This window comes from Aristolochia californica, unplaced genomic scaffold (assembly GCF_029961685.1).
Source record: "Aristolochia californica isolate CCGP_79_NKW_82.1479 unplaced genomic scaffold, dmAriCali1.0.hap1 SCAF_11, whole genome shotgun sequence".
In the NCBI taxonomy this organism is placed as follows: domain Eukaryota; kingdom Viridiplantae; phylum Streptophyta; class Magnoliopsida; order Piperales; family Aristolochiaceae; genus Aristolochia; species Aristolochia californica.
The window spans coordinates 4,737,314-4,765,156 of record NW_027181782.1 but is presented as its reverse complement, the minus strand read 5'-3'; the positions used below and the strand labels follow the sequence as shown (position 1 = coordinate 4,765,156).

The 27,843-nt window shown below is 39.0% G+C and overlaps 1 protein-coding gene across 1 annotated transcript; it reads right to left on the bottom strand.

Moving 5' to 3' along the window:
- Positions 1-70: 70 nt before the first annotated feature.
- LOC137944423 (dolichol kinase EVAN) lies at positions 71-27,754 on the bottom strand. Its single transcript, XM_068790105.1, has 14 exons — positions 27,335-27,754; positions 20,979-21,091; positions 18,961-19,164; positions 18,629-18,733; positions 16,531-16,601; positions 15,921-15,974; positions 15,616-15,845; positions 7,074-7,263; positions 6,921-6,986; positions 1,487-1,575; positions 1,294-1,408; positions 935-986; positions 746-846; positions 71-418 (listed from the first exon to the last, which is right to left on the bottom strand). The coding sequence occupies exons 1-14, from the start codon at positions 27,517-27,519 to the stop codon at positions 305-307; spliced, it is 1,689 nt and encodes a 562-aa protein (XP_068646206.1). The 5' UTR covers positions 27,520-27,754; the 3' UTR covers positions 71-304.
- Positions 27,755-27,843: the final 89 nt, after the last annotated feature.

The following is a 27,843-nucleotide window of genomic DNA, read 5'->3' as shown; positions in this document are numbered from 1 at the left end:
TTTGAGTTGAATCCCCAAATATGATATGCGTATATTTGGTGAACATGCACACACTATAAAGCATTGGAATCAAAGGAAATTTTCATAATCATTTCTGTTGGCTTTGGTTTGCTTCAACAAAGAATTGGTAAATAGTGATTTCTGTATAAACGTGCTCAACGGAAGCACAAAACTATTGACTAGTTAATTGTGTTACTGTGTATGTTATCGAGTTTTGAGCATCGAAGTTCAATCATCAAAAACCGGGTGGGGATGGATCAATCCCACTTTTACCCAGACAACACTAATAAAATTAGCATCTTCTTCATAAACAAAGAAGGCTGTAAAATACTAAAGGGATAAATGCATTGTCAAGCTGCACAGTGTTTGCCTCCAACAAGCCACTAACGCCTATCGCCATAAGCAATGATACCCAATGCTGCATTCAAAACATATACAATGAGATAATAGTAACAGTTATTTCATAGATACTGATGATATGATAATCATTCTAGTCATAGTTGGATAAAGCCATAAAGTAACCAGTAAGGTAAAAGTATAACACTACCCTATGCTCGGTTCCATGACATGGCCTGTCTGTACCCACAACACAATTTTTTTAAGTTTATGGGTTAGAAAATTCAGGCCACAGTCCCAGACCAGAAGTGACCTAGTCCATCTCGCCAGTGTAGTTAGGGTCCTGAAGTGAAGGCTGGCCAATATGATTTTCCTTCTTTCAGTTTATTCTTAAAGGATGGAAACAAACCTGGGAGAGTATATAACCCGTTGAGGCTAGAAACGGGATAAGAACCGAGCAGGCAATGAACACAGACATTATACCAGCAGCAGTACCCTCAACAGTTTTTTCTACAACAGGAAAAATGAACACTGTTAGGACCTGAATAAATTTATTGAAAAGATATAACCAAGAAGTTACGAGAACTTAACAACTTACTGCCAGTTTTGCTCCACCTCAAGACACCATATTTGTGACCAACCACTGATGCCTGAACACAGCGAGCCAGAATTGATGTTACAGTTACAATCACCACAGATAAATTTAAATGTAAGTCATGATCTCCAATGCACATTTAACCACTGGATATGCAAGCAGATATTGATAAGCACTGATGGTGTAATATCTCATTCTTCTTCCAACCAAGAGTTCCAAATATCCAAGTTTAAATGGACTCACAAGAAAAAGAACTAAATTCAAATTATCATTTTGATGCCTTTTGCAGTCGTATCAACTAGACTCAGCAAAAACCCACTTATGCATAATTAAAATTTCAACTTAAACAATTCGACGCTCACCATTGTATCACCAATTCCAAGACTTAATATTCCAGCAAAAGGAGCAAGTGGTCGGTCATTGAACCCAGAAGACATCCATTTGGGAATTGCACAACCCAGTAACAGAGAAAAATGACTACGTCAAACAAACATTTGTTAGCAATGAAGCGCTCAATAGCACAACACAATCAGGAAGAAGAGATAAAGGATATACCTCACAATGAGAATATCTGAGTCACGATGATCTGTAAAAGCATTCATGAATCTGTCTACAATATGACCTAGAGGCCAAATTTGCCATACCTGTTTACAGAAGTTGCACTTTAGCACAAACTGTGTAACTCTACAAATGCCAAATTTTTTACTTAAACAAAACAAAAGCAAAAAGTCAGGTTCTTAAAATTCCAAGTTAAAACAAAATTATCAAGAAAACGAAAACAAAAATTTTAAATGGATAACTGATACTGGATAAACAGAAATAACAATACAATCTTAATTCAATCAGAAAACAATGATGGTAGTTCACCAAATGGAAAAAACAAAGATTTTTTATAAAGGACTTCAAGAACTAGGAGCCAAATATAATAAGCCCATGACATTCAGAAAACCAGTGTGTAATTCAAGGAGGATTGGGAGAGATCCGCCATCGCATTTTATCCAGCGACCTTGATCCAGATAGTGAAGTTTCCGATTGAGATCTTGAGGAGAGGAGCCACATCTCGCTTGGGAGGGTATGAGAAATATGCTTGCAATGTCAAGTCTGGTCTTCATAGCGGTGACATCTCCCAGCTTAACAAACAGTCCATAGCATTCAGCAATTTGGGTGAAGCTACTCAGTTGCCACAGCTCAGTCGGAAGGCCAAAGATGTTGATCCATTGTCCAAGGAGGTGGTCTCAGTGGAAAGGAGGCCTTACATGGATCTTCCTGATGTGGGTTCTGGGGAGAGGGGAAGCACCTCGGCCTGCAATTTTTCTTCATGGGTGTGGAAGTAAATAAGCCAGTCCTGATTACCCAAGTATGAGTGATTTGGGTTGTAAGTAAGCAGGAGGTTTTTGGTTTTCCAACAAATGGTTTAGGTTACGTCAATTGTGGGCTGGTCAAAAGAGTAGATAAAAGAGAGTGATCATTTCACTTCCCTTGTCCAAGTAGTGCGTTGCCAGGTTAATGACAAGTTTCATAAAAAAAAAAAAAAAGGTTAATGACTAGTAGGTCAAGGTCGTGGGCAGCATGCGAGATGTTTAGAGTGGAGCTTGGTTGTCGGAGGTTGTTTGGTAGGAGTTCGTTTGGGTTTGGCGAATAGGTTTTAGGGAGTGGCGAGAATGGTGTTGTTGTCTTTAGGCTGGTCCGTGGGCATGCTTGGTGAGTGTTGATAGCTGGAGAATTTCTGACCTGTCTCCATCCGAAGCCAGACTTGGAAAGCTCAGGGAGGTAGATTCTTCCTATGATGGCTCCCTCTTTGCATTGTAACTTTACATGTTTTAGCCCCCTTGTACTTGAAAACAAAGAGGTAAAAAACGATACGGCTGGCCCAAAGTTCTTTGGTTCTTCTTCCATCACCCAAAGAATGGATGACAATGTCAAACTGTTGGACGAAAGCATCACAAGCCACCAAAGGAATGGAAATAAAGGACCGCTTGCTCCCCGTTGTGCTTGAGATATGGGTTAGCTGACTCACCTATCAGTGACTTTTGCAATGGAGTAGGAAGTGCTTCCTACCTGAATGGTGGAGGTAGATATGTCAGTCCTTCATTCCTCCACAGATTTTCTCCTCCGATCAGCTCTACTTTCAACGACCTGCCATGCAGCGTCGTCAATCACTGACAGCTCCACAACAATCTCCTTTCCCTTTTCTTTCTGTTTCCTCCTATCTTCTTTGCCTTCAAAATTTGTCTGTTGCGCTTGGCTGATCACTTCATTGTTAAGTTGTGAAGCCTACTTTCCAAAAAAAAAAAAAAATTCAAATAAAAAGTTGTGGAGCCTAGTCAACACTTTACGCTAAGTCGGTACGCGGATATAGGGGGGTTTGATTGTTATAATATCCCTCCCTAATAGCCCTCGCCTCGCCACGCTTCGCGCCATCCCTTTCCTCCCTGCAGCTGATCTACTGTGTGCTATTTTGAGCAAGCACAATGAAAGGCAAGGGTCTTAATTAAAGAAGCTGGAAATAGAACAACTACTCCGTGGATCACATCATCACAAACCTTGTTACTTAGACCCTAGTCCTAGAAATAGGCTAAATCTTCCCTTTGATGGGAGCTCCAAAGGTAATCCGGGTCTAGCTGGAGGGGGTGGTGTAATCAGAGACTCCTCAAGTATTATCTTTCTTGTTTACTTTGCTCCTTTAGGCTATGGGAATGTTACTATGGTGGAGGTGAGGTCCCTTCTGAGGGCATTAGACTTTAGCTGAGCAGTTTCACTGCTCCCTTGATTGTGAAAGGGAATTCTGCAATGGTCATTAGTTGGACTTGTGGAAAGAAAAATTCTCCAAGGTACTTCTTGATGAATATAGATGAAGTAGAAGATTTATGTAATACTTATGTTTCTTGGCCACATGCCCCAAGAAGTGTAATAGCATTGCTGACACCTCAGCTAGAGAAGAGGTTTCTAGGGCATCAACTCTCTATAAGAACCTCTCTTCCTCTTTTAACTTGGGCCTGGCACTTCCTATATGGATGTTGTTTTTTCTTCTGTTAATTCTCTTGCTTGTAATGTTTTAGCACTCATTTAAATGGGATGAAATGTCATATGGGAAATGAAGTTCTAGTCTAAGGGAACAACAAACTCAAATAAGCAAATTAGCAAGATAACGTTTGAGGTACGGAGAGGGGGGTTTCAAGCTATATGCACTTTGCCTTGGAGATATGATCCTCATTTCCTACAGATTTATGACCTCATATCTTCATCACAATGTTGATAGGAGCATGTCCCGCACACTGCGAATTCCTTGGCTGATTAACTGGCCAAAAATGTGTCTGAGTTCAACACCTAGCAGTGAATTTGGGGCATCTCATTGATTGTATTTTATTTTCTTTTGTATTTCCTTTGTACCATTCTTTGAGGAATGAAATTTCACAAATCATTCAAAAAAAGATTCAGACCTGAAACAGGAGGATGAGTGCCTAAAAGATCCTAAGCCATCATAATGCATTGGTAGGGTGGACTTTTGTCAAAAGGCTGGTAAAAGAACAGGAAATCTAAAGGTGACAACACAATCAACATTTTCAAGAACAGTTCAAACATGATACATGGTTTCACTTTGGTTTAGGTTAAAATTACACAGTTGCAACAAAGTCCGAGCTTTCCACTGATACCCATATTAGGATTTGAAACTTACATCCAGCTTCAGATGGATGAATAACGCATTTGGTCAGGAACAACAAACTTTATGTAAATCTAAGCATAGCATTAACTTAGCAACAACACTTAGGGATAGGGAATTTACACTATAACTGATTTGCACTTATAACATTGTTTTGAAGATGATGAGAAATTCATTCAATAGAGGAGTTACACTATCCCAAAAACAAAAGAGCCGAGGAAGACGGCTAGCAGTAAAAACTAAAAAGTACAAAGTGAGTAATATTGAACAAGAAAACATAAACTTGAAGAAAAGTGTGTCCAGATTATTTAGGATTTTTTCTTATATATGGCAGAATCTCATTTTATTTTTATGGAATGTGTGAATATTATAAACAGAGGAAAGAAAATAAAACCTATAGAGAGGGGCCACCCTCCACAATAAGGTTTTGGAGGGAGGTTCCTCGTTTAGTATGAGAGTCTACCAAGTGGTTGGTGGATCTAGGGGTGTGGCTCTAAATACAATTCAGGTAAGAAGAGATATTATAGATTTCAAAGAAAACATTCCAGTGCCGCCGAGGTGGGTGGGGGGGGGGGGGGGAGGGAGTAGTAGGAGGCTCCTTGTTTGATCATGAATTACTTTGCCAAATCCGGCAGCCCAAGGCAACCAAAAGCACTACCATCGAAATTAAGCTTGAAGTGACCAAGGGGGAGGGTACCACACTACCATATTTGGGGTGCGAGAAGACCCAGCCATGGCAGCAATCAAGTGCCAATTCCCACGAAAATCAGAGCTGTTGAGGTGGACAAATTCTTTCTTCGTGAGGAGCCAGGTGGAGGCCTGACCAGCGATGTTCTTAGCAAACACATCGATAAGAGAGAATTTGAACTGGAATTTTCAATTATTTCTCTCTTTTCAAAGAGCCCAAGGAATGCGACCCATGCAGCTAGAGATAAACAATTTTCCAATCTTAGGAAGCCGAGAGTTGGTGATAGATTGGATCATAGATGGCAGGCTATGGGGAACACAATATTGTACGCCAACTCTATTGAGGAGGTTGGCCCAGATGGCTTGGGCAACATGGTAGTGGAGTAAGGCATGGGTGGCAGATTCTGGAGTGAAGCAGCAAAGGGGGACAAGTTGGGATTTTGTTTCTACAGGCACACCATGTAAAAATATTGGCACAAGGAGGAGCAAGAAGAGACCAGGCTAGAGCAACAGGGTGGTGAGGCCAAGAGGTGTTGGATCCATACAATAGATTGTAAGTTGAAGCCACAATAAAGGAACCTTTAGGGCAAGGGGTCCAAATAAGAGTGTCCAGAATGTGGTCACGGGCTTTAACATTGGCATAATAGGAGAGGAGGTTGGAAGCCATCAAAGCCTCAGACTTCGTGAGGGCTCTGTGGAGATGAAGGTTCCATCTGCCAAAACAAGACCAAATGTCCGCAATGGAAGCAACGGGGAGGCTGGAAAGGCTCGAGATGGCTGAAATTTTTGTCCAGTGGCTTGTCGACCAATCCGTCCAAAATTTTGTAAGATGCCCATTCCCCAGGTAACTCTTAACAAACTTTGAGAATTTAAGAAGCAAGCTGGAGATTTTTTGCAAGATAGGCGACAACTTATAACGACAGCCACCATCAAGCCACCAACTAACCGTCTTATCAGCTTTGGCAGCGACCAAGGCCCTCCAAATCAGATCAGGAGACGAGTTAAATCGCCCGATCCATTTGATGAGGTAGGCAATGTTGGTATTTGCAGTGTCATGGCAGAATCTCATTACATATAGGCAAAATACAAAAGGGCTTGAGAATTACGTAGGTAGGCCCAAAATCTGCAGATAATGCCCATCTAGAGGGATCAAATGTAATTGGGATTATTTGACCCATCACAAGGATATCTAAGACCAAACCAACTGCACACAGTCATGATTCTCTAATGGACAATTTAGGATCATTACACGGTATCTCTGTGTCTGAATGATTGGCCCTGATAACACCAATTACATAGGCCCTTCTATGAACACACTACCAACCTCTTTCCTCTGTTTCAGTGTAGTAATACATGTGCTCCTCCTAGTGAATTTATCTATTAGCCACAAATTACTCAAAGACATCGTCAATAAGTAGCTTGATTTTAGAGATCCATCAGAATCATCCAGTGGTCATCAGCAATACAAATGACTCTAGTTACAAATATTCATCCATTAAATAGATAGACAAATAGGGAAGACTAACCATGAATACAAGGTTCATATTGCCACGAAGATGCACAATTTGGTAAATAAAACAGCCACATTTGAGCAACATCACTCGTCTCAATGATAAAGAATCACATAACGAGTATACTTACCCGAATTATTTCTAATGCCAAGAAACCTGCCAAAGCAACACCAAATGATAGATCCAGAAAACTTGGCTGCACAAGTCCAACAGGTTTAATCATTAAAGCCATTCACTGAATCATATAAAAGCTGCTTTATTAGCACATTGTTCAGGCACTTACCTGAAAAAGGAGAGCAGGCACAAACATTAGGACTGCCACTAAATGGTAGTATTTTCGAAGAAGAATCCTTTCTACTTTGTTGCTTTTTGAAACATTATAGAAGTACACAACTGACAGACACATAATGACCATCCAATAAATACATAACAACATCCGACCTTGTGGTCCTGTGAATACAAAATAAAGCATCCTGCAAACAAAGAACAACTGCCATGAACATTAGTTCAACATTAAATAAAGTATAACTCAATTGCCATTATACCATTTAAACATCTTCAGGAGGAAGACATTGTAAATCATATTTACAACAGGAAAAGTTAATTAAAATATGGATGAAGAAAGAAAAAAAGGATTAAGCTCCTCAAGATTATGAGAGCTATAACCCAGCTAATGAACATAGATCTTTGTCTCCTTTTTATTTTTTTTATTTGAAGTGGTGATGATTTTATTTCAAGAAAGAAAAAGAAACATCAAGGGAGGCCTCCCCTTACAACAAGGGATTGAAGGGAGGGACCCAATTAGCACAAGAATTTGAATTTGCAGCCGAATTGGCTGATATGAGTACATGAGACTAGGTACAAGGAATAGAGGGTACGAGAACCATAATGTCAAGATAAATCTGCCAGTGACGCCAGGGTGAGAAGGTGGAGGAGGAACACCAACCAATGACGACCCGAGAATCTCCTTCCACAATGAGCGGACGGTTGAAATGATCATGGAAGATACCGAGTTCGTGGAGAAGCCCAGATCCATCATAGTTAAATCAGCAATGCCAAGAGGGCCCTAGTAGGAAATAATAGCGATTTCACTAGCATTGTAAGTCACTCCGCCAAAGCCCGCCAAACCAAGGCATCCGAGAACGCACCCGTCAAAATTGAGCTTGAAGTGGCCACCGGGGGGGGGGGAGGATCCAAGCATAAATGAGACCGGTGACAGTACAACAGACCGCTGTAGCCGTGTGATAGATGTATTCAAATCTTATAGCATTCCTCTCCTTCTAGAGGCACCAAGGGATGTGGGCCACACAGGCAGATAATAGGAGCTTGCTTAGTCTAGGAAGTCGCATCCATAAGAGAAAGAGACACAGAGTGCACAAATCCCAAGGAATACAAAACTGGAGGCCACTCCTTTGTCACCTTCATCTATGATTATACAACATTCGATCATTTCTAGCCATCGAAGTAGCAACACTTCCCTCAAGTGCACTATTCTTATACTATACCAAACAATTCTTTTCACTCTTATTATTTGTGCAAATCCTAAGTCTTCTCACATACTTCAAATTTTACAAAGAAATTGCTCTTTGTTATTCTTCACTTTTAAATGCCAAAGAAATGTTTTTCGTCACATGAATGGCTTAGGTTTTTGGCTCAATGGTCACGAGGGGTCTCAAGTATCAGGTCTTGAGTTTAAGTCTCACTGGATGAAAGGGTGGCGTGTGTAATCAACATAAAAAAAATGCAAATAAAAAAGAGCCCCCGAGGAGAGAAGTTCAAGCAAACACTAAGTAGGGGCAAGCTAAAATTAGTCTCTAAAAACAAGATGTTGTTCAGAAACCTCATCTCGTGGAAGTGTATTTGCCAATGGGTTGGCTTGGGGAAAAGATGCACCAAAGTAACCTTGAAAAGCAATGTCAATGATCTCATCAAAATACTCTGGGAGCCACCATAGGGAGGGGAATGCAAAGAGACTAACTGATCACAACAGCAAAATTTCCCCCAACTAAAGGGCCTTGGATTCCCAAGGGAACTCCAATCAAAGTTTAGCTTCATGGAACCAAAAGGGGGGTGAGACCAGGTTGCCAACACTTCAGGCATATAGGAGGTGCAAGCAGCTAATGATCTCCAGTTTTCCCAAATAATAGCAGTCGGCAACTCATCAAAGTCATGGACCAAATTGGTCCATTGTGGAACAGCATGAACGGACTTCTCAATAAACCCCCAGTGGAACCTGTCTTGGAAGCAAAGGTGCAGTCATTGCGCTCCAACTGCAGCAACAGTCATCTGCCAGAGAAGAAAGTCCATTTAGGCCGCTGCATATGAATACTACCAGTGCTGAATTCCGGAAGAAGCCCAGCATACAAAAGACAAAGCCCAAACCGGCTTAGAAAGTAACTCCAAACTTCTCAGGCTAAATGGTAATGAAGCAAGGAGTAGTTGATGGATTCTGGTCTACAATATCAGAATTTTTACACGTGCAATTGGCTGGACTGGTGCTCCTTCTTTGAAGCTGATCATAGGTTAAAATTCTTTCTTTTAGGAGTCGCCATAGAAAGATCTTCACTTTGGGAGGGGCAACCTCTGCCTAGAAAGCTTCTGGATAGGGGGGGAGAGACACCCCAGGGCTAAAAATCAACTTGTAGCAAGAGAAAACAGAGAAAATGCCAGAAGACCACTGTCCAGATTAACTGATCCACTCCTCAGGCCTGATAAAAGTCCTACGAAGCTTATTCAACAACAATTCCATGGTATCAAGTGCATGATCAAACAACAGCATTCTTAGTAACAACTTCCAACTGCCTCCTTCAGGGTGGCTGAAGAGCTACTTAACTTGGATGAATCCAGCACAAGCATGAAGAGTGAGGGGAATTCTTCAGTAAGGGTTTGGTTGTGAAGCCAACAGTAATTCCAGAAATTAGTTCTATCTCCTGATCTTATGCCACAACTAAGAGAATTCAGAGAACTGTTCAATGAAGTAATCAATTGCCAGCCAAAATGAGGAGGAATTTGTAGCTCTTGCTGTTGTAGGACTAAGGAGACCATACTAGATACGGTGTTTAGCACATATTATCTGTCTTTACAAAATGAAACTCTCTTTTGAAACCTCCACAACCATTTTAGTAGCATTTAGAACCTTCACTCTTCTGATACCCAGACCCCTCTCTCTTGGGCATGCAAACTTCACTCCTAGTTGACCAGGTGGTATTTAAATCTGTCTTCAACACCACTCAATAGGAATTTTCTTTCAATAGCTTCAATATTTTGTGCAATATCGACTGAGCAACTTAGAAGGAATAAGAAACTCAGTATCCAGCAAGTGTTGACTTAGTTAGGAGAGCCATCTAGCCAATGTCAAGAATGTACCTTTCCAAACAGAAACTCTGTTGTTGAATTTACTCAAGACTGGATCCCAAAGGGCACATAAGGTATGCCCAAGTAAGATATGAGCAGGCAGGCGAGCCATCCAGCCAACATCAAGAATTTATCCTTCCACGGTGAAAGTCTGCTGCTGAATTTACTCAAGACCGGATCCCAAAAAGGAAGGAGATTGACAGCCAGTGTGCCCAATTAAGATATGAGCAGGTGGCCAACCTTACAGCCCATTATTCCAGCCATTCTGAGCCATCTCTGGATGTATGTTAACACCAATGTAGATTTTTCCCAATTAACCCTTTGCCCTGAGAGGAGCTCATAGATTGTGAGGTGTGCTTCAACATTGAGAAGATTATCAACATTACCGTTGTAAAAGCAGATAATGTCGTTTGTAAACTGGAGAAGCGAAGAGTCAAGAGAGGATCTATTAGTGGAAGCCAACAGCCAGCCCTTCCTATTTGAACCTGTTGAAGATAAGATATAGAAGGCTCTTACATGACTCTTACAGTAAGAAGTTTTACAAAGCCAGAATTAATATAGAGTCTTACAAGAGTCACATAAGGAGGTCTCACAAAAGAGTCTTAGTTTAAAGGTGTTTTTGTTATGTTAGTCTTCTATTTATGTTGAGTTGTTTAATTAGGATAAGACTTATCTTTAAGTGTTAGACTTTGGTAGAATTGGGACAAGGGTACATTAATTGTAATTGGACTTTATTACTTTTCCCTATTATAAATAGGGGCTCATGTACTCAAATTACAACAAGTCAAGTTTTTTTTCTTTTTTACGAGAAATTCAACATGGTATCAGAGCAAGTTTTGTGAGTTGACTCGGTCAACCCACAGAGATAATGTGATCCTTTTCTGATCTATCATCTCTAGTAGTTTAGGTTCGTATTCTATCTTTTTTTCTCTTTTCAATTCCAATACCCATTTTTTCTTGGCGTTCACACCTCCATACTGAGCTTTTAATATTGCAAATTATATATTGACAAAAATATATTCGAGTCTACTTTCCAACGCAAAACGAATTTTGGCAATCGAAGTTTTCTACAAAGAGAAATCAATATTTGAAGCAGAAAAGGTCAGACTACAAGAAAAGTTCAAGCAACAGCAGAAATAGTCAAATTTCAAGCTGTCTAATGCCATCAAGAACGAGACTTTACAGGGAGAATTATATATCCAAAGAAAGATCCATAAGTCTATTTTCTTACCTATCCAACCAATTCTAAATCTGAGTTTTCTAGAGGATGGTCATATTAGCCAAAGAAGAAAGTGTACTAAGTTCGGCCAAATTACAAATTCCCCAAATATATCAACTTATTTATCTCAAAAAATATATTTTATGAAGTGAAGTTGTACTTAGATGAAAGATATTGAAGTCTAGTTTCAGAAGGAGAAAATTTCATGTCAATATGATTTATATTTAAGGAGATATTCGCATTGCAGTCAGCAAGGGTCAAGATACAACATGAAGAGAATCAAGAGTTCATAAAAGATTCAAGAACGAATATTTGTATGTCAATTTAGATATCAAATTAAAGATATTAGAGTCTAGTTTCTTGATCAACAAACCGTTTGTGATACCGTGTGGTTTTTCCAATGCAACAAGAGGAATAAGGCAAGGAGACCCTCTTTCTCAGTTTCTCTTTAATCTCATTGCTGAACACCTAGCTTCGATGGTCCGTTTTACTAAAAGCTTGGGCTGGCTAAGCCCTATCTCAAATGATCCCAACCAAGATATTGCACTTCTTCAGTATGTTGATGACACGATACTCTTTGGTGAAGGTACAATGAACCAAATCTCTCATATAAAAGCTCTACTCAACTTATTTGAACTCACTTCTGGGCAAAAGGTAAGTTGGACAAAATCATCCATAACTAGGTTCAATATTGATCCTTCTATTTTGAACTCTATGGTTAGCTATTTGGGATGTAAAATTGCATCTCCTCTTGTACATATCCCCACTTCCTCTATCATCTGCACTACCTTCCACTGTCATTGAACGTTTGGAAGGCTGTCTAGCTTCCTGGAGAGGAAAATTCTTGTCCAAAGCAGGTAAGCTTGTCCTCATCAAATCCTGCCTTCACGGTATTCCTTCTTATTTCCTTTCCTTGTACCGTTGCCTTGCCTTGCCTCCGTTCAAAAAATAATTGAATTCCTAAAAAAGAGGTTTTTATGGGGGTGGGCCAAATGGGGAAAGGAAGTACAGCCTCGTGAAATGGGCTGAGGTATGTAAACCTATAGCCATGGGAGACCTTGGGATCCGGGATACAACAACAACTAACTCTGCCTTGTTACTAAAATGGATTTGGAAATTTAACATGCATCTTGATTTGATCTGGTGGACTATTGTTGCTGCTATAGCAAACAAAATAATTGTTTTTTTTTTTGTTTTATGAAAGTGCATATATTGATAAACAAGGGGGGAATACAAACCTAGCTTTGGGGGTCTAACTCTACAACAAAGTGTTGGCGAGACACACCCGCCTTAGCCTGAGAGTCTGCTAAGTGATTAGCAGAGCGTGGAATGTGGAAGATATACTGGTTGGTGGACCGAAGGTGGAAGATATAACAAGCTATCCCCCGTGTAGAAAAAAATTGTAAAAATGCTACCTGAATTCAAAAAAAGCAGTCAAATGCTACACCGGATCAGGATGTCTGACAAAATTTTGGTCAGATTGGTGGGTGGGGCCGAGCTGCATCAATATCAGCTACAATCAAATCTTTTCCTTGACAAGAAATAAGGATGTGACTATATCTTAACAAAGGACAAATTCTAGCGAATGGAATTTAAATCTCCGGAGAGCACTGTCAGATACTGAAGCACTTGAGGCTTCCAATCTCATCACCTGTCTATCCTCGGCACAACTCGGAAATGGACCCGATTCACTCATCTGGACTCCATGCAGATAAGGTATGTTTTCTACTGCCTCAGCTTTCAACTTTTTACTTTCTCCCAACCCCCCTCAAGCCTGTCAACCCGCAGCTATTGCGTGGTCCTTATTTGCACCTCTTTGAAGCCTGTCAACCCGCACCTCTTTTTTATGATATTTGTAATTTAATTTCTCAATTGCAATGTAATTGGAAATACATTCCTAGATCAGCTAATCATCTAGTGGATACTCGAGCTAAATTAGGCGTTTCACTCCAACACTTTGTTATGGAGGAAGGTCCTTCTTAGCCAGGTACTGTAATCTTCACTCTTTTATTAAACATTCACACCTTTTACTCAAAAAAAAAAAAACCGTTTGTGATTCTGAGCTATATTTTTGGAGATACTGATATCAAAAGTATCAAAGGTCAGTTCTACCAAAAATCTCTCATTTTCCCTATTTTCTCTTCTATTATCTCTCCAGGCAGTGACGTGATTTGAGTTTTTTTTCTTGTAAAATCCAAGTTTTTTAGCCAAATTTCGTCTTCTAATCAGAAAGTTTTGTTCTAACTTAATTACTCCATGATGTGCTCATTCAAGATATGCAATATCTTGCAACAATGTTGTTTTCAAACTTTGTGTTTTTGTTACTTGGTTGTATATCTTCTGCATAGTTAACTACAAAAAAATTGTGGTCACCCCAAAAAAAGTTATACTTGGTCAAGTTTATTAAGTTCTACAGTTATAGTCTCCCCTAGTTTTCCAAAAAAAAAAAAGGTCACTTTGGAAGTATAAGTGTTTCATAGTCTCCTCCTTCCGATTAAAGTTGTTTTCCTCAAGTATTTCTTCAGTTTATCATCTTGAGTTGTTATCACTTCAGAGCAATACCTAGACCCACTACCTAAAAAGTATAGGAGTGTGCCCAACATCCAACTTAAGTAAACTCTTTTATTCTTCACCCAAAAGGTGATTTGTGTTTGAGCTATCCTTAAAAAGTGAGTAGTCACTTGTTTTAACCCTAAAGTTGGGCTAGTTTTCCGCCTTTAAAATTGAACAGAGTGTGTTTCAGACTGTGACCATTTTAACTGGTGTATGGAGCTTTGTCGTCCGGCAAGGAGTTATTTTCTTCACCCATATTGTGTTTTGTCCAAGTTGGGTCTCTATGCTTTTTATCCCCAACTTGAGGAGGAGAAGTAGAAAAAGAATTACAAGAAAGAGGTATTTTGTTCCACATGTTGTAGTAATTTTTATGTGACCAAAATATTCAAGAAAGGTGGAGCACAAAAGATGAAGTTTTTGCATCTATGAAGAACTTTTTGTAGCAAAGAAAATTAAAAACCAAGAATCCTTTTCATTGCAAGCTGAAGTTATAAACTCCAGCTTGAGGGGAGTGTTGAAGAGGGGATATGGGAAGTTCTTACATGACTCTCACAGTAAGAAATCACATAGAGCTAGAATTAATATGGTGAAGTCTTACATGAGTTTCACAGAAAGAAGTCTCACAGAAGAGTTTCAGTTCAAAGGTGTTTTAGTTATGCTAGTCTTCTATTTATATTGAGTTGTTTAATTATGATAGGGCATATCTTTAAGTGTTAGGCTTTGGGTGTAATTGGGGCAAGGGTACTTTAATTGTAATTGGATTCTATTACTTTCCTCTATTATAAATAGGGGTTCATGTACTCGGATTACAACAAGTCAACGAAATTTTTCTCTTTTTCAGAAATTCAATAGAACCATTTCATCTTGTCTGGTTCAAACTCCACTCTTGGAGACTCTTTTTTCCTTCACCATTCTATTTCCTATTGTGTACTCTCCAATTTCTGTATCTAAGAAGCATCAGTAAATCTCTTCTGCCTTCCAGACTTCTATACTTCCAAGTTCCAACCAAATCACAAGAAGATGAGTGGTGATGCAGGGAGCAAGTGCGGAATACTACTCATTGCCAGTGATAGCAGATCTAAAAAACTCTGGGAGAATACACTATCAAGCTATCTATCTGGCTTCTGTTTCAAAAGTAGTTTGATTGTCGTACTGCAATGAAAAGAACCTGCCATTAGGGGGGAAAAAAATGCTCAACGCACCCACACCACAACTCCCCATTTTAACCCATTTCTACATGTCAACTTGGTCCCTAGGAAACATCTGCTGAGAGAGGAAGAAGGCAAAGATCATTGACTGATGCTCATCTAAGTTGGATCTAAAGTCAGCTGCATCTAACGTTATTACTCTATAGTTAGTACTCGTATTTAATGATAGGGATGACTGCAATCTTATAGAAGTGATGGAGATACATCAAACACCTAAGAATGGACAATATGGAGTTTGAGCCCTGAGTCATTCACATTTATTAGCTTCAAGGTATGTAATTTTTTTTTTCTTTAGTAATACATTCACACCTCCTCTCAAAAAAAAAAAAAAAATTCCTGTGGATCACTTATGTAAAAAGTCATCTCATGATAAATAATTTATATAATAATTCCCACTCTTTCTGCCGAACTTTCTTATAACAAAATAGCTATGATAAAATACAACATTCCAATGCTAAGTTAATATAGTATAATATTCATTGGGCACATACCATATTATGGGATGCATACCAAAATCATGAACCACTAGCATCCAGGCCGGGACAAGCAGAATCAATACAATTCCCAGAGAAGCATAAAACACAATTGATCTGCCAATCACTCCAGATGTACTTCCTTTGCTTTCTATATCAATGGATTTGATTTGTCTCATAACGCGATTGCCTACCAGAATAAGAACTTTAAAAAAGAAGGGCAACAGAAGAAGCCCAAGAAGCAACCCCTGTACACAGTACAAAAACTCACAAAATGATTTAATTTGGAAATGCAATATTTTTCCTTTGTTTAAAAATTTTACCTGCACAATGATGCTTATCTCACTTTTTCCAATTCCAAGCTTGAAGAAAGATAACTGCAATAGCAGCATGAAATTCATAATAAAATAAAATTAAAGTTAGGAAAATTTACGGATTAGATATTAAATGATGCTAAATCTACATTCATAGATCAAAGATGATATATTCACAATTCATAGTCTTTGGAACGAAAATGCCTCTGTTTCCAACCCACAACTATTTCATAACATAGGATTATGTCAATGCATAATATAGTATTCCATTATAGAGTAACATAGTTATTATTTGTTGTTTAACATAGCACCACAGTAGTGAATAACATAGTATTTCATTATATAGTAGCATAGTTTTTCCCTGGAAAAGGATGTCTTACATTGGGCTGGAAACAAGGATATTTTTCTGTTTTTTTAAATGTAAGGATATTTTTCTTTAGTGGAATATATGTTCTGCACCGTCATAATCCTATGTTATGAGAGTTATAGGTTTGAAACAGAGGCATTTTTGTCCTAAAGACTGAATCGTGAATATATCATCATTTAATATTTAATCCATAAATTTTCCTTAAATTTATCAAGAGAATGGCCGTATATGAAGGTTTCGCATAAGACAAACCTTAGAAAGAGTGAATGCTGTCATATCTCCAAAAAAAAGAACAAGACCAGAAGTAGCCAGAAATGCTTCCCCTTCACAAAATAAAGATGAGGAAAACTTTATTTTTTTTCAAAATTTTTGAGAATTTCATTAAAAGAGGAAAGAAAATCAAAGTTGGTCCTGAGGACCTATATCATGAAAATATGAAAGAAAAATGCAATCATCAAAAGGGAATGAATCCCTAACCATAGCCTCTTGCGATAAAACACATGAAAGAAAATAGAGATAAATACAGAAAAATAAAATGAACTGCCAATTAAAAGAAAAATAATAACAAAGAGAAAACTAAAAGAAAATGGGCCTTCATCTGCAGATGCAGATGCTATACTTGGACATCCAGAGAATGATGATAACTCTGATTGGCTAGTTGCAAGTAAAAACAAGAGATCAGATTCTTCCATAGGGGCGACTAAAAAAGACTTTTTCCAGTATGGCTCTTCATCCTTCAGCATTCGAAGAATCAATACTCGAAAAAGACCTATTATAAGGCTCACGATGAGAAATGGTATGAAACAATTTTTTATTTCAATCCCAATATATGCCAATTTTGGTCTCACATTCTGAGATTTGCCAATTTTGTTGCTAATGTTCTTGATAAGCAGGGAGTTTCCCTCCATTCCCTTGTTGTAAAGGGTTTACTCCCTTGAGCTTTTGTAGCCTTTGTTTTTTGTTTATAAAAATACCCTTTCTAAAAGAAAGAGTTAAATACGATATAAGGGTATTTTGGTCATTTACCACAATGTATATGTATCAGTGAGAACACCAGTAGAGTCAATATGCCAGTACCAGTCTATGGTCCAGTTCTCATTGAATTTGGACACGTAATTGTGGAGATACTAAGGTTTATGCGTATGAGAGGTAGAGATGGCATTTCATTCCTAATCACTTTATCTAATAAAACCCTGATGGAGATCATCAGCCTCCCTCATCCAGAGCAGTTATACTCTTCTCTCAAAGTCTCACGTTCTCTCTTTTCTCTCTTCTCCACCCTCTCAACTCTCATTTACTTACAATTCACACTTCTAAATAGGTTTCTGCACTAATATGAAAGAAAAAATAACCCTTTTGAAACTAACATCAAACCCTTTTTCTAAGTTGCATCACTCTTTCTGCTGAATAAAAGAAAATGAGAAGGGAAAGGATTTTCATCTTGTGCTCACTACAATACAATTGACCAGACCCCATTCACTAAATGTTAGGGAAGCAAGAATTATAGCAGCTAAGATATGAGGAACAAAAAAGACAGTAACATTTCTAGAACTCAGCCACAAAAACCTAGGCAGCTAAGAAAAGGTGAGTCAACTAAATTGCTGCTTCTCTATAAACTAAAATGGCCATTTAGTTCTGTTCAACAAATTTTAGAAGTAACAGATAAAAAATTATGGCCCAGCACAGGTAACAGATTCTAGGCATAGTAAGTAAAATCAACTAATAGTATTGCCCTTGGTCTACCCCTCCTTCCATGCCATTGTTTCCTCCAATCTGAGATAAACTCGACTGCAGCCTTGAATGTAAACTCTTCCATCTTGCCAGACTTGAGTCCGATTGCTATGAGTCTTTTTTTTTTCCTTTTTGAATGGCTCGATTGCTACTATTCTTGTTGAGTTTCTTGTATACTTAAATGAATGATCTTCCCATAAACCAATAGCCTGGAACCTCTTCTTCACTTTCTCTCTTTGCTTTCCTCTCTTTCTTTTTCTATCATCTTTATTCTTTCAGTATTGTTATTATAATTAATAGAGTGGAAAATAAAATCTAGGTTCTTCATCCAAATTGTAACAATTTAAAACAAAACAATTGCCAAGGCATTAGCTTCAGTTGAAAAAAAAAGAAAGAAAAAGAAAAGAATGTAGAACATAATCCTAATGCAGGGATTTCTATGCTGAGTACGCAGATAATAGTATAAGAATTGGCTAGAAAAGCATATGATGAATAATAAATATGCCAGATAAATTTCTCCAATACCAATTGAGAAGATTATTTTTTTTGAGAAGAGTTGTAAATGTATTCAAAAAGAAAAAATACAAACCTAGAGACTAATTGAGAAGATTATTTATACCTATTGATGCACAAAAGGGGAATGTATAAAGAATATGTTGAATTAATTTGACAGATGCCACTCCCTGAAAGAATATCCAAGATAGTTTCATTGCCACATGCACATCTGCAAAATAAAAGACACCCAGAAAGAAAATCATGCTGTCAGTCCTTCATTTTTTTAGACGAAAGAAGGAACCTTTTTATAGGACTAACAAGATTTGTTTTCTGAATAATTATTAAGATTTAACACATATACAAGTAAACTTTTTTTTTTTTTTTAAAAGTTGTAAGCATAAATTTGTCTTCACTCCTTAATTTCAAACACATGAAAAAAAAGGATTTAGAACAAACCTGAATAGGATTTTGCAACCAGAGAAATAAAGCATAGTGCCGCATAGCTGACTGAAAGGAAGGTACATTTTGTATCTTGAAGTAACCACATTTTAAAGAGATTTTTCTTATCTGAGGATTCCATTCTAATTCCACAGAGGAAAATAAGCATGCAGATACAGCTGACAGAGACAGCCCAGTACTGAATTTTTATATATCCAATCTCTGTGAGAGCAATCAAACAGAAATTTTTGTGAGTAATGTAGTCTATAAGCTTGAGTTGAATTTGTGAACAAATCCAGCCGAAGACTAAGAAAAACATAGAAGAAAAAAACAAATATTTGAGCTAAAGGTACTCTCAGATTTATTCAAATATCAATTTGAACCACAATAATAGTATTTGCCATCAACCTCTTAACCCCTGATAAAGGATTTCCAAAAAGTAAGGAAATTTTCCAAAAAACAGAAAGTTTGGTTCCCGCACCTTGATTTAGAAATCACTTCCCAAGAGCTTCATCCCTACTGCGAAAAGCAGAACTTTGCAATTTTCACTCATCAACTGATTTGGCACAAGACTCTATTGGCTTTCTGTGGCCACTAACCCTAATATTCAGCAACGTAGATTAAAAGAAGACGATAACTAAAAATTAAAAGCCAAAATTAAAAATTAAAGGAATCCTATGGGCCCTTTTTTTGAAAACATAAAATAATGAACATCCAGGAATCAATTATCTTCTTCTTTTTTTCTTTTTTTTCGAAAATGAATCAAACCCTCTAATGGGCCTTAAATTTAACCTGGGGGGTTAGTGTGTCCGGAATTACTCTTAAATTGGAACCCAAAACAATCAACAGCAATTGCACAATTAGTGTGTTTGGAATTAGCTCTGGAAATATTTTCCAAATGACCCAATTTTTCTAGTAACTAAGGAATTCAGTTCAGTTCTCCAAGAACTCAGATGAATTCTTAAAGGAAGAAGAAAAAGAGGATAAAATGAAAACTTGAAAAAAAAAAAGAGAGGAGAGCCAGTCACCCTCCTCCTTTCTCTGTCTGAAGGAGGGAGGCCAATGCCCTCCTCATCTGCAAGGCAGTTGGGAGAAGGGGGGCCACCACCCTTCTTTCTCAGTTCGGAGGAGAAAGGTGGCCTTCCTTTAGGCAGAAACTGCAAGGGGGAAGAGGCCCTCCCCTCTTCCCACTTGGGGAGCAAGGAGATGCCTCCTTCCCCTTCCTTCTGATAGGAGGGTACCCCTCCTCCTGACCAAGGAAGACAAAGGAGGACATCCACCCTCCTCCCAATAGAATAAGGAGGGTAGCAGCCCTCCTCCCCAACCAAACAACTTATTTATAGAATAATACTTCAAACTAAATTTTATATTTTAAAGTAACATATTTATTTAGTTAATAACATCCAACATTTATATTTTTAATTTGCTTAACTAAATTGTAAAAAATTTTAAAAATGAATAGTTTTTTTTGAAATATTTAAAATGAATAATTTATGATTTACAATCATTAAGAGTCTCCTAAAAAAAGAATCTTGACTAATCTATTGTATGGACAGGTTGACTCACTCTTTTTAGAAACAACCACAATGTAAAAGGACAATTCTGACTTTTTATAAAGGACAGATCTAAAAGTAGGACTTCAGAGATTCTTTCTTCTTTTTTCTTGAATATGTATTTCCACAAGTATTTGTCTCCTAAATGTGCTGCATCAGCAACAAAATTGTTTTGAGGAATAAATACTTAACAGATACCAAGAAAGTGAAATATTTATTTTAAGAGGTCTGGTCTTTGATTAGAAAAGCCACCATGTCATAGTAAAACTGCTACTCAAAATCTCCGAGAAGGGACAAACCAGGAAGGCGAACATCTATTTTTCCCACAAGCCTACCCTACTGCACTTAGAGAGAGACAAAAAGAGACAGAAAGAATGCATGAAAGAGCATTTGTACATAGATATTCGCAGTTTAGTTACTGATAAATGAAAAGAAGCCAAAGTTCAGCTGTGTATGGTTCCTCAAAGCATCTGAAGAGCCTACCTTCAGGACTAACATCTTGAATTGACAGTGCTCGCAACATCTGCATCAACCGTGAGAACATGACAGTTGGTAATGTAACTGTTCCCAGTAATATTCCTGTTGAAGCCCCCTGTCTGAAAACAAACTCTCAATCATAGGAAAATCTGAACAACTCTACGGCTAAATGCCAAAAAAAATAAAAAATAAAAAAAATTCACGGAAAGCATGCAAGATGTGTCAACATGTTTTGAAGAGTGAAATAAAAACAAAAGTCAAAATAGATGTTCCGGAAACAGTAGGAAAATCCTTTTGCTTCAAGTATCTAATAGTATTTAGAAATTTTCAGCAGAGAAAAGCACAAATTCTTAAAAATCAAAAGGGAGGTCTAATCTGAAGCAACTCAGGGGAGTTCAGCATTCACCTGATTGGTGATTTCCAACGGTTATACTTCTAGTTGGCACTTCAGCTACTGAAGCAAGTGCCATAGCATCAAACCTGTGATGCTATTCAATTTTTTAAATAATAGATACTTTCTTACTGTTTACTTTCAGACATCCAGTCTACAATAAATCAACAAGAATTGTTCATTGATTTAATCTGATAATGCACATAGAGCAATACAACATAACAAGTTGTTCACTACCATCTGCAACTAACTTATTGAACTACTACGAAATACTAAAATTCAGCTACCTGCTCTTTTTTTATGACAATGAGAAATGAGGATTTATTAAGACAGCCCCTGAGCAAGAAAATGTACAAATATGAGATTACATAACAACATCAAACTCTACTCTAGAAAAAGAAAGAAAAAGAAACTCAAAGGGGCAGAGAGGTGCTACCCTGTAGATGTTGCCAGGCTGCAACATTGATGCTACAAGGAGTGAATAACCAAGAGATGCTTAAGTATTTTCAGACATCTTTTTTTTTTTTTTTAATGAAGTGAAAATTTATTAGAAACAAAAAGCAACCATAATGAAATTACAGTTGTAAAGGAATAGTCCCACATGGATTAGTGAGTACAAAAATCTTGAGTTTATTAGTTGGGAAAGAGGCTTCCTAAGTTGACTAGTCATTTTGGGATGGGCCTTGGACCCAACTTCACCTGGTATTCATTTTGGGATGGGCCTTGGACTCAACTTCACATGGTATCAGAGCAGGTGCTCATATGTGGGCCTACACCTAAAATTATCCACTTGTAGAGCCACAAAAAGAGGACCTACACCTAAAATTATCCACTTGTAGAGGGAGGGCCTACACCTAAATTATCCACTTGTAGAGCTACAAAAGAGAGCCCTACACCTAAATTATCCACTTGTAGAGCCACAAAAGAGGGCCTACACCTAAATTATTCGTTTGTAGAGCCACAAAAAAGGGCCTACACGTGAGGGAGAGTGTTAAGGAATAGTTCCACATGGATTAGTGAGTACAAAGATCTTGAGTTTATTAGTTAGGAAAGAGGTTTCTTAAGTTAACTAGTCATTTTGGGATAGGCCTTGGACCCAACTTCACAACAGAAATTAGAGGAGTTCTCCCCTACAACGAAGGAATTGGAGGGAAGCTCCATTTTTAGCAAGAGAATCAGCAAACGAGTTTGCTGATCCATGATTTGCATGAGGATACAACAAAACGTGTTCCAGTCAAATCTGGTATTGGAGCTTTGTGGCAGAAAAACCATTCCCACGGTAATTGTTCCTCACTGTTGCGGGATGGAGCACTCCAGAATATCGTGGTGGTATTGAGTGTGGAGATGGAATGCTAGATCTTCAGAGAGGAGCGATCGCCCGAAGCTTCGGCCCATCCAGTCGGCCAGGACTTTGTCGAATATGGTGATGAAAGCTTCAGCGTCTTGGATTGGTAGAGCAACGAAAGACTTCTTCATTCCGAAGTGGGAGAGAATGTGGATGGCTTCCCCATTTCTCTCTCGCGATCGCCACAGCGAGACAAAAGACTTTCCATATTTGAGCGGATACTCATAAGTGGGTTTACACCTAAACTATCCACTTGTAAAGCCACAAAAGAGGCCCTCTACCTAAAACTATCCACTTGTAGAGCCTTAGTGAGTACAAAGATCTTGAGTTTATTAGTTGGGAAAGAGGTTTTCTAAGTTGGTTAGTCATTTTGGGATGGGCCTTGGACTCAACTTCACAAATTGACTAATTAATAAAACCCTTGGAAATCCAAACCGGCTCAAAGAACCACTCACATGGTTTCCCCCCCTTTGTTTCACCAACAAAGAAGTCATCCTCGACGATTTTCTCGAGGTCGGTTCCAGTTGCCAATAAGAGAGATCTATTGTAGCTACCTTGCTGGTGTTTCCGCCAATGAGCACTTGCTTGAGACCCCTTCACACTACTTAGTAAGACCGCTTCACTTGGTAAGAACCGAGACCCTTCGGCAATAAACTTATGGTTACCTTTCGATTACATAAGCTCAAGTTAGTTAGTCAAGTAAATAATAGCGGCTACTAGGTGGACAATTGATCGAAAGATCACTTCAATTCACCTAGCTAGTAGGCAGGCGATGTACTTATCTTTTAGCGTTTGTACCCACCCCTCAATCCTAATGAGAAGGATAGGCCTCAGCAATGCCACTCGTCGAAATACTCACATTCAGCCATTTTCTTTAGCAAAAGTTGTCACCTACTCCTACAGAAGGGGCCTTCATTTCGTATTTGTGGCTTATCTCTTGTTAGGCTCTGCGATTTGGTGGGCAAAAGCAGCAGATTTCCTTTTACTGCAACCTGATTAATGTTATTTGTCGTACCATTATATTTAGTAAATGAGGCAACCTCGTGTCAGATGGTATTGGTAGGCTACTACTTTTGTCCTCGCAAATGTGAAGACCAGCCACACTTGAATAGTAGTTATAGTACTTGTATCAACCTAGTAGGACATCATTTTTGTTACAACAAGTTTAGGTAGTAGATTTTTCTCTCTGATCTCGAGAAGATTAAAATCAGGCCTTCCAGCCTAGATACTCTTATCTGGATGCCCTGGCCGAAGGGTCTTTTTATTGCTGCTTTCGCCTACAACCTCTTGATGGGCTATGATGCCTCCCTAGCCCACCACCCAACTGTTGTTACTTGGTCTCTTCAAGCTCCCCTCACACAAGATTCTAGTGCACCTGTTGGAATATGATTCTCACTTTCGATGTCTTGCTTCGCCGCGAAACTCTTGTCACCGGCCCATCCTACCCCTTTTGCCACAACTCACCAGAAAGCGCCATCCATGTACTCCTACATTGCAGCTTCACCCAGTCGGTATGGGCCAGCCTCCTGAACAAAATCGGGATCCAATACTGTGTCGCCCGTGATCTTCCTTCGATGATCCAATCACTTGTTGGCTCTCGACTTCCCAAGCTTGGTAAGCTCCTCATTTTTAGCTGCACAGGTCATATCCCTTGGGCGCTTTGGAAGGAGTGGAATTGGCGGAAATTCTAGTTCAAGGCCTCCACTGCCTCTGAACTTGCTGAATCTATTGCGGGTTAGGTCTCTACTTGGCTCTTAACAAAGAAATATTTCCTCCATCTCATAAACTTCCACCTCCAAGGAAATTGGCATCTTGTTGCTGCTATGGTTGGGGCCTATCGCCCTCCTACTATGGTTACCTGGAACCCTCCGCATTTTGGTTACCTTAAAGTAAACTTTGATGGTAGCGCCTTTGGGTGCCCTGGGCCTGCGGGATTTGGTGGTGTCATCCATGATGATCGCAGCAACCTCCTTCTCTCCTATGCCGGCCCCTTGGGCATCTCGGACTCCACCACGGCGGAGCTTGCTGGGTTGCCTCAAGGGTTGAAATCCTTTCGTGATCGCTTATTTGGTCACCTCATCATTGAAGGAGACTCTAAAGTGATCATAAATTGGTGCGCCAAATCCAAGCACCCCCCCCCCCCCCCCCCCCCCCAAGTTGTAATTTTCTCTCTTTATAAATTCACAATTTACATAAAAAAAAAAAAAGTTTAGGTAGTAGACCAAGACCCAATGGAAGTGTGTTGAGAATCAACTAAATAGGATGAACAACCCCAGTCATGGGATGGGCTGAGCAAATAAGGCTAGTGATTGGGTAAGGAGGAAGCAATGAGGAGTGTTGAGCCGATCCAAGCTCACCAGCAGTTGTAAACTCTCATAACGAAAAACTGTTGTGTGATCATTGGGTGTCATCCAGATTGAAGGGGAAATTTGACAAGACAGCTTAAAAATCTGCATTATAATATGGGCAGTGTTAAGCCCTCCAATTTTGAGAACCATTGATAACATTATTGAGTTTTGACCGATATGCCTTGATCCCTAGTTAACCTAAATATGGTAGGGAAGCAATCTGAAAGGCATTACTCCACTAACCAATTGTCCAGCTAGACGAAGGTGAGCTCTCCACTTCTATCATGAAAGGAGAAGCTCTCCTCAAAATGTGGTTGTAGTCTACAATATGCATCCAAAGGCTGAACACATGGGAGGAGGGGCACGAAAGAGGAAGCCAAAGATTGCCAGCATAGTGATACTTGCTTGATAAGTTTATCTCCACATACTACATCTGTCATTGCCAAACTTCCACCACCACTTTGTCACAAGGGTGCAATTCATGCTTCCTATGTTTTTTATTCCAAGTCCACAAATGCATGTAGGCTTGTAAATATCATTCCTTTTGACTAGATGTTGCTTAAAGTTATGGAGGTATTCTCCAAAGGAATTTTCTCTCAATGGCCTCCAATATATTCGCCACCGTCATTTTTGGGAGCAAGAAAAAAAGATAATAATTAGACAGGCTAACTAGGGTTGATTTACTGAGAGTTGTCTGCAAAGCAAGAGAGAATATCACAAGTTAATTTGCAAGATGCCTCTCTACAGACATGACTGGGATTCAAAATTGTTTTGGTACGTATGCCAATAAAGAGCCAAAGACACCAATAATGCTCAAGGGAGTAGAAAATACTCGGATTACTAAACAAAAGCAATCTCTGAAGACCCCTCCCCCTCCCACAAGGCATATATTTCCTCGCGAGCCACTATCAAATTCTAATTCAGTCCACCCTTCTTGAGGTGGGTTTCATCGAGTCATGGTTAAATACTTGAAGAAAGCACAAGAAGCCATTTTTCTCATAACTATGTTGATTCTTTAACAACTTCCCCTCCAATCCACCTTCTCATATCGATATTCTTTAACTTTCCACACCCTTTCCACCCATGACATTTTTGGCCCTTCAATACTTCTTGTGCATTCCTTTGTTGGCACAAGTCCTATGCATTGTCAACATCATCACACAGTACTTTCTCAAAAAATAAAAAAATAAATCATCAAACAGCAAACTCCTTTTCATTGGTAATCAAAGCCACTCCTCAGTTTCTCCATATATTAATTTCTATTTCATCTTTCCTACATTCTAAGACATCCATCACATCATCCTCAATTTCTTATCCCTACCATATCCATCTTCTTTAAATGCTACTTCTACAATGCCCTTAATTTGGGCCTTCTTGAGCATGGCTTTCATAAAAGTTACCTAGTAATAACCTCCACTTTAACAATCCAGCACTTATCTATGACTTGCATAGTCCTCAATCTTCCCTACTCTCCAATGATCATGCCTAGGTAACAAAAAGAATCAGTTTGTGGTACAAATTAGTCACCGAAGTAGAAATGAGTTGAAAGCCAAATAGCTTGACTTTTATCAAAAACTGGTCAATGAACCTTCAAGCACCTTATCTTCACAGGTCATCTTATCTTATCCTACAGACTCAAAGAGTCTCTGTTCATTTAGATCCTAATTGAAGGTAGGTCCTCTATGACCAATCAATAATATGCACCTATCAAGTGTATTCTTCAGTCCGACTGGAAGGCAGCTAAGTTAGTTTTACATATGATGGAAGGACATACGTAAATTTACAGAAGAAGCAAACTTCCTCAATAATCCCAAATCGATGAGAGAATTACAGAAAGAAAAAAAAAACAGACGTAGGAAAGACAACCCTACTGTTATATAAATATGAAACATGTCATGGATGGCAAGGATAACTGGGTCAATCAAGTATTAAAACCTTTTATCTTTTGTCCTTTTGCATCTGTAGGAGCCTTTAAATTTGGCTTATTGTATAAGTTATATTTATATCTTCTTTTCCCTGCTGTTTAATAACATTCTCATTGTTCACCAAAAAAAGAGGTGCAGAATTACACAGTAAACTCAAGTGAACGAAAAGTTATAAGCACTTTATAAAAATTTGCCAGTGCAAATAACTACATGAGAATCTGACTTTATACAAAGCCCAAATAATGCAACAAGCGAAAGAAACCAAAAAAAAAAAAAAATGTAAAAGAACATGCCAAAGAAAACGTCCCACTTGAAATATTAAAAAAATTGACGGTTTAGGCATTGAATTTTACCTAGTCTTCAAGCAACTCAGAGCGTTCGAGCTCTCGGAAGCAATCTCCACAAGGAGAGCACCAAATGCGAGGATACAAAGTCCGCCGGCTTCCAGGAGAAGGGAGATTGGGGCGGATAAAACGACGCCTGAGAGGTAGAGTAGAACGACAGCCCTCTCGCCATTGCAGAGCGAAGCTGCTGCCATGGCAGAGAGACCAGATGACAAACAAAGGGCGTGGAAATAGTCGTTGGTTAGAAGTCATAAGCAAGACTTCATGGAGAATTTAGGAAGGGAAAACCATACGCTTCGACCACCGGAATGATTACCGGTTACATCGGGACTATGTCAGAGGCTTGCGGCAGGGCGGCTTGTGTGCGGGTTCGTTGAAACCGCAGGCCTGCACGCGATTACGAAACGCACAATTTCAGATTATCCCATCACCGACCCCATCGCCGCCGAAACGGAATCTGCTGGACCGTGCTTGTCACCTGGCTGGCTCGAGAGGACCCATTTCCCGTGTGGTAGCAG

Coding starts and splice junctions, on each gene's coding strand:
- LOC137944423 (XM_068790105.1), bottom strand. CDS start 27,519: ATGGCAGCAGCTTCGCTCTGCAATGGCGAGAGGGCTGTCGTTCTACTC. Junction 6,987..7,073: donor TGCCTGCTCTCCTTTTTCAG/GTAAGTGCCTGA, acceptor GGACTTGTGCAG/CCAAGTTTTCTGGATCTATC. Junction 1,409..1,486: donor TCAGATATTCTCATTGTGAG/GTATATCCTTTA, acceptor TGTTTGACGTAG/TCATTTTTCTCTGTTACTGG.